General features: G+C 34.6%; 1 protein-coding gene across 1 annotated transcript in view; it reads left to right on the top strand.

Moving 5' to 3' along the window:
* The window catches only part of PKHD1L1 (PKHD1 like 1), a 199,004-nt gene that overhangs the window by 5,402 nt on the left and 186,513 nt on the right, over nt 1-7,089 (top strand). The window contains exons 4-8 of the mRNA XM_042783626.1: nt 630-687; nt 2,794-2,887; nt 5,338-5,391; nt 6,107-6,180; nt 6,329-6,332. Coding sequence (XP_042639560.1) covers nt 630-687; nt 2,794-2,887; nt 5,338-5,391; nt 6,107-6,180; nt 6,329-6,332 — 284 coding nt within the window. The remainder of the gene's footprint in view (nt 1-629; nt 688-2,793; nt 2,888-5,337; nt 5,392-6,106; nt 6,181-6,328; nt 6,333-7,089) is intronic.

The raw sequence follows: 7,089 nt of genomic DNA, 5'->3' as shown, positions 1-7,089 counted from the left end.
GCTAGGAATTAGGTTCCCACAAATGTGGAGAGGGGGTGGGCATTATTCTGCCTACCACAGTTATTAGAACATGCTGGTGGCTTCTGGAATTTTGTTCACTTCCAGCTCTTTGTTGTCACAATTCTTAAGAATTATACTTGAGCTGTTCTAGAATATTATCAACTTGGTTATTAAAGCTTATTTTATTGGGCTTTTTCCATACTATATTTTCCTTCTGTTTTTTGAAACATGTTTCCCCCCCTCACTCCTTCATGAGTTTCACCAGGAGTCAGCTTTCTGTAATGTCATTCCACACAATTCATAAAGTCTTTACTAGAGATCATTATTACTGTAGTTTGGCTTACACTAATAATAGGAAAAGGATGATTGAATTTTAAAAGTGCCATACTAAAAACATTTTGAAATATCACAATAATTGAAATAAAAGTGGATTTTTTAGAGAGTAAGAAAAGGATCTTGAATATTCAGAATAATATTCTAAACTTTATTAGTTACTTATAAAAAGGAATATTTTGACAATCATATCATGGATATTGTTGAAATAAAAATTATGAAAAAGTAGAAATATTTTATAAAGCTAAGAACAAAATACATAATATAGATTGCTTATTGACATTATTATTTTACAGGCAAGACGTTTCAGAACCCCGACAATAAGGAGCATCACACCATTATCTGGAACTCCAGGTTTGTTATGTAATAGCTGAATTAATATATGTCACATTACTTCTTTAGATATAAATTATGATACCTGAAAATTTATAAATACCATAGTTTCTAGTTATAAAAATAATAGTCATTACAGAAAAGTGAGAAATAGATAAAATTATAAGTAATCCTACATCACATATATATCAATGATTAGATCATCTATTCTTTTCCTAATCTGTGAATATATGTGCTACATGAAAAATATATTATATTACAGAATTGGAATATATGTGCACATGTGCACATACATACACCACAATGTTGTCTACTTTTTCCACTTAAAATTATATGGTGAATATTTTCCAGTTTTTTAATATTCTTCCAAAATTGATTTTCTAATATTACTACTATTTTTTAAATGATTGGACATTTGGCTGGCTTCCCAAGGTTCATTACAATAACTTATAATCACACTAGTTTATAAATTCAACAGTATCACTCAAAAATACTCATTTATGTAAACTTGATTACTCTGAATATTAATTTGTATTAATTTTTTTCAATTATTATATGAAAAATATAGTAATTTTAAAATTCCATTTATTTGATTTATGCTATTGAATTTATTTTATGTTTATTAACCATTTGTATTTCTTCCTTTATAAATTACCAAGTCATCTCATTTGCCTAATTTAAGGCTAGTCATCTTTTTCATATTAAGATATAAGAATTTCTTATATATTAGTGAAATCAATCACTTCTCTGTTATTGTGTGACAAATAATTTTTCAAATTTATTGTTTTCTTTTAAACATTCATGATTTTTCTGTCATTGAGAAATTTTCATTTTTATAAAATCTGTATCCTTCATTATATATGCCTTCATTTTTATACTAGAGAATGCCCCACCATCCCAAGATTAAATAAATATTCTATAAATATTCACCTATTTTTTTCTAGCATTTTTAGGTTTTAATTTAATTTTTATTCCACCTGGAATTTATCTTGTTTTTAGTATAGAGCATGGATTGTATTTTCAAATAAATCACTCATTAACTCATGCAATAATTGTTGAATATTATTCATCCAATCTTTCTTGAAACATCTCTTTAAATCTATAAATAATACTTATAGATGTGTACTCATGTTTATTCTATTTCCTACAACTTTCAGAACAATGCTAAACAATAATTGTGAACAGTGTTTGGATGCTGATTTTACTCAGAACACTTCTAGTGTTTGGGTGTTACAATCATGGCTAGATACTCTTTTTTTTTTTAAATTGTTATTTGGGTGAAAATTTACAGAGCAAATTCACTTTCCATATAGATGTCGACTACAATTTATCACAATGCAACAGCTCCCCTCCCACTTCCTCCTCATAGTTACCTCTTCCCTGTGTCCATCCCTCCATGCACTCCTGCTCCCTGAGCTGTCTCCCTGTGCATAAACAGCCTTTCTTTCTCCCATGATTGTTTTCTCCAAGGAGTTTATCTATCTCAGGTAAATGTTCAACTCATATGTCTGTCTTTTGTTTGGCTGGTAGCCACAGGTGTGAGTTCAATTCCAGTCCTGAAGGACCGTAGTGTCAGTGGTTCCACCAGGCTCTATCGGACCAGGAAACCTGGTCTCCCCCACCCCCACTCCCCTTTTTTTTTCTCCAGATGATTTTGAGTTTAGTTCCACATTGTTCTGTCTGTCTATCCAGGATCTCCTACATAGATCCCCCTGCAAGTGGTTGACAGTGATAGCCAGGCACCATCTAGTTCTTCTGGTCTCATAGTCATATAGGCTGCCAACTGCATGGTGTACCAGTTGCTAGGACTAATTGTTTCCATGAATTTTTGGTTTTTTTCACTCTTCTTTGCTCTGGACCAGGAGAGACCCATTGTTGCATCGAGATGGCTGCTTGCAAGCTTTTAAGATCCCAGTCACTACTCGCTGAAGTAGGAGGTGGAACAATGTTTTGTGTAGTATGTTATGCCAATTGAGTTTGATGTCCCCTGTGACTATGGTCCCAAGCCTACAGGTTCAACTACTCAGTCCCTCTGGGTACCTGGCTGTGACCAAGAAGTGACTACAAACTTGCCCCTTGTCAATGGCTAGATACTTTTATACAGAACTTTTTTCCCCTTGTTTTTAGGTGCATTAATAACCATCCAAGGGAGAATCTTTACTGATGTCTATGGAAGTAATACTGCACTAAGCTCAAATGGAAAAAATGTTAGGATTTTGAGGTAATATTTTGATGCTAAAACATATTCTTATAACTCAAAAGTAGGATATAATATTCCATAAATAATGGATCCAATGATATTAAAAACAACCACAATGTGATGGGACTCACCAATGTATTTTAGTGATGTTATAGGTAGAAAACTAGATAGTTGGAGGAGTCATTGGCATGGGAGCAATTGTCAATACTCCTTTCTTTTCCGATTTGATATAATTCCTTCTCTTTCTGTTATAGATTGTATTAATAGAAGGCACATGAAAGCAGGTCCAATAGCAATTAAGTTAGAGTCACAGAACTTTAGTACTGGAGGACACCTTCTATATTTCATGTAATGGCTTCATTTTGCACATGAAAAAGAAAGAAAACTGAAGCCTGATGGTCATGTAGCTTAGTCAAGTACAGGAGGAAACCAAACTGTCCTGACACACAAGTTGGCACTCTTTCTTCTGTACCATGTTGTTGTTGTTGTTATGTGCCACTGACTTGGATCCAACTCATAGAACCCCTCCTTGGGTTTCCAAGGCAGTATCACTACAGAAGTAGATTGTCCAACCTTCCTTCCGAGGAGTGGCCTGTGGGTTTGAACCGCAAGCCTTCTGGTTAGCAGTCAAGTGCCTTAGGCACTACCCTATCCTATAAATGGCCAATAATGTATTAATAGGCCACAGCTTGAACACTGGTTCCTCTATCACTGGTTTCTCCATTTACCGGCTGTGTCCAGATCCATGTTTTGGGCTGGAAACTAGCATTGTTAGTAGAGTTATCTTCTTAGGACATAAGTGGAGTTATCTCAATCCTGCCTTAAAAAAACCAAAAGTCCTGTGAAGAAAGTACAGACTTAGTATAATGATTTTCAAGATGCTTCATGCTTATTGTATAAATGAAATGAGTAAATGGATAAATTAAATAAATAATTCAAACAGCAATTAGAAAATTTCTTTTAATACAAGTGTTTAAATAAATATTTATATACCACTACATATTATATAGGAGTTCTGGTAGCGTAGTGCCTAAGGCACTTGACTGCTAACCAGAGGCTGGCAGTTCAAACCCACCAGCCACTCCTCTGAAGGAAGATGGGGCAATCTACTTCCATAGTGATACTGCCTCAGAAACCCAAGGAGGGGTCACTGTGAGTCAGGTCCGACTCGACGGCCCATAACAAGAACAACAACACATATTATATATATTCATATACATATGCATAAATAATTTTCTAAAATGATGGATTTGAAAAGTGTTAAATGAAATAAAGTTGATTTATCTGGCCTCCTATGAGGCCGAGTTCTCAAATCACAGTTGCATGCACCTACATTACTCTGGAAAATTTCATATTGATTCCTTATATGTAATAACAGAACTATTACATATAGAAATGAATATTTTATATAGAAAATTTGGCATTATTAAAGATTTTGTCTGTTTCAGGGTAGTTTTAGTGTTATGCGTGGTTTACAATCTAATTCTTAAATTTGATTTGCTGAGTCATCCTTTTCCGTAATTATGACAGGAAATAGAGTATTTAGTTTTCAAACAAATTTTTTTTTTTTTCACTGCAGCTGGAATTTATTTGTGGATAGGACTTATTTCATGAATCATAAACTCAGAAGGGGTCTCAGAGACCAGGGAACATAGCCCTTGTGCTATGAAATCTGAGATATGAATATATAAATATATTAAAGTTTTTTCACACATCTGAAAATGTGAGAAGGTCTTAGAGCTGCATTTATCCTCTCTCCACCATGTTAATGCTGACATTAAGATCCCCAAGTTGTTGCGTTGATCCTGAATTTCATTATCAGGGAGGGAGAGGGCAATGGGCCTTGTACTGTACGGAAAATCAGGAGACCTTAGTGCTCGAACTCTTCTGCTTCTCACAGTTTTGTGAATTCAGGCAAATTTTCCATTCAAACCAGTTGCAAATTATTGAGGGCATACGAATGAGTAACAGACAGTACCTATGAAAGAATTTATGGTCTGTTTCCATCCCATTACCATCTAGTCTATTCTGACACATTGTGACCCTATAAGATAGAGTAGAACTGCCCCCGAAGGTTTCCAAGGCTGTAAATCTTTACAGAAACAAACTGCCTCATCTTTCTCCCACCTGCCCTTCAGGCCCACTATTACCTACTTTAACTTGCTACTTTTTCTTTTCCATAGTACTTATCACTTTGTAACACACCAAATATATCCTGATTATCATGTTTATTTTCCATGTCCTCCACTTGGAATGTTGGTCCCACAAGGGCAGGATGCATGTTTTGCTGCATTCCAGTACCTAGAGCAGGTAATGCCACATGATAGGTATTTAGTAGATATTTGTTGAATGAATAATTGATAATAAGTGATGGAGAGAAAAATAAAGTGGCTAATTCGCTTGGCTAATAATTGATTTGAAACCATTTATTAAATATTACTTAATCTCTTCTAATAAAAATTTTTATACAGAGTGTATATTGGAGGAATGCCCTGTGAGCTTCTCAAACCACAATCTGATAATATGTAAGTAGTTAAAATAATTTTCTATAGAGAAATAAATGGCAGATACAAACATACTTTAATAGTAATTTCTAATGATATTGCATAGCTAAATACTTTATAATTTGTAAATTATAACACACCATATAGTAATTTAGCAGTCCTTTATTTTATATGTTGTTGTTGTTGTTATGTGCCGTCGAGTCGGCCCCGACTCATAGCGACCCCTCCTTGGGTTTCCGAGGCAGTATCACTACGGAAGTAGGATTGCCCAACCTTCCTTCCGAGGAGTGGCTGGTGGGTTTGAACCGCCAGCCTTCTGGTTAGCAGTCAAGTGCTTTAGCCACTGTGCTACCAGAGCTCCCTTATTTTATATAGTGTTACTGATACCTCTGTCTTTCTCCAGTGTATTATGATATGCACTATTACTTAAATTATGATAAGAAATGATGTTTTAAGAAACAATTTTATCAAATTGTTTCATGTGGTACTATTTTAAATACTTTAAAGGAGCTTCAATGGAGATACCCAAATTAATTTTAATTGTTAAATAAACTTTTATTCAAATATCTTCAACCAAGGCTGGGAAACATTTTCCTTTTACAGAGATTTTTGTTGTAACAACAATTTCTGTCCTGAAGCATATTTTGAAATTAATAAAATGTTTTTAAGGGGATGACAATATTTTAAAACTGTAGTGTCAGTGTAAACTTTGCAATTAACATATATATTTTATTAGGTACGGTCTAAAGCTAGACCATCCGAATGGGGATTTGGGTTCCATGATTTGTAAAACAACTGGGACTTACATTGGTAAGTATTGATCATCAATCTTCGTAATCTCATAGAAGCCTGACTCATTTCCTGTTTTATATTCTTCCAGTTCTCTGCCCTTTGCTTTTTATCCCCCCACCCCCCTTCTTTTTTAGGCTTTCCTCTTTTCCTTGGCTTTTTTTTTCAGTTTCGTAAGAGCATGTAATTTAAGAGCATGTATGAATGAATGAGTTTCTCCTAAGGTTATATTTAAGGTAAGCTTATTCAAGTTTTTCTTGTTCTTCTTTTTCCACCCTTCAGAGGGTTTTATGACTAATTTAACTGTTTCACCTGTAGATAGAACGTTACTTCATTTTTATTTCTCCTTGCTCTTTATACTCCAGGTGCACAGATCTTTTACTTCTTGAATGAACATCACTTCCTTCTACCTCGGGGCCTTTGTCAGCTTCCCATCCTGAAAATTTCAGATAAATTTTCATATCCCAAAGCTCCCTCCATTTTTCCTCGATACCTTTAGCATACTATGCTCGTTAGTGATAGATTTGTGTCATTGCTGTTAACTGACTTCCTCCTTCACGAGGCCATACGCTCTATGAGGGTTGATCTGTGTGTTCAGCTTGTGTGTCTCCACACCTGGCAGCACATCTGGCTCAGTTCTGAATGGATGGCATTTGAAGGCATATGGTTATGATATTTGCTCTTTTAGTATTTTTCATTCGTTATTATATTTAGTCAGATTTTTCTGGTTATAATACATATAACTGTGTATTTTAAAACTGTATTGGAAAATTGTATCCTATTACACATATTTATTTATTTATTTTTAACTGTGATTTGGGTGAAGATTTACAGAGCAGATTCACTTTCCATAGAGCAGTTCACACACACTTTGTCTCATGACATTGACCACAGTTTACCACAATGCAACAGCTCCCCTCCCACTTCCTC

The sequence above is a fragment of the Orycteropus afer genome, unplaced genomic scaffold (genome assembly GCF_000298275.1).
Source record: "Orycteropus afer afer isolate SDZICR_OR568_19922 unplaced genomic scaffold, OryAfe1.0 scaffold00021, whole genome shotgun sequence".
Lineage (NCBI taxonomy): Eukaryota > Metazoa > Chordata > Mammalia > Tubulidentata > Orycteropodidae > Orycteropus > Orycteropus afer.
The sequence above is the reverse complement of the archived record's forward strand: the minus strand, read 5'-3'. Positions and strand labels throughout refer to the sequence as shown.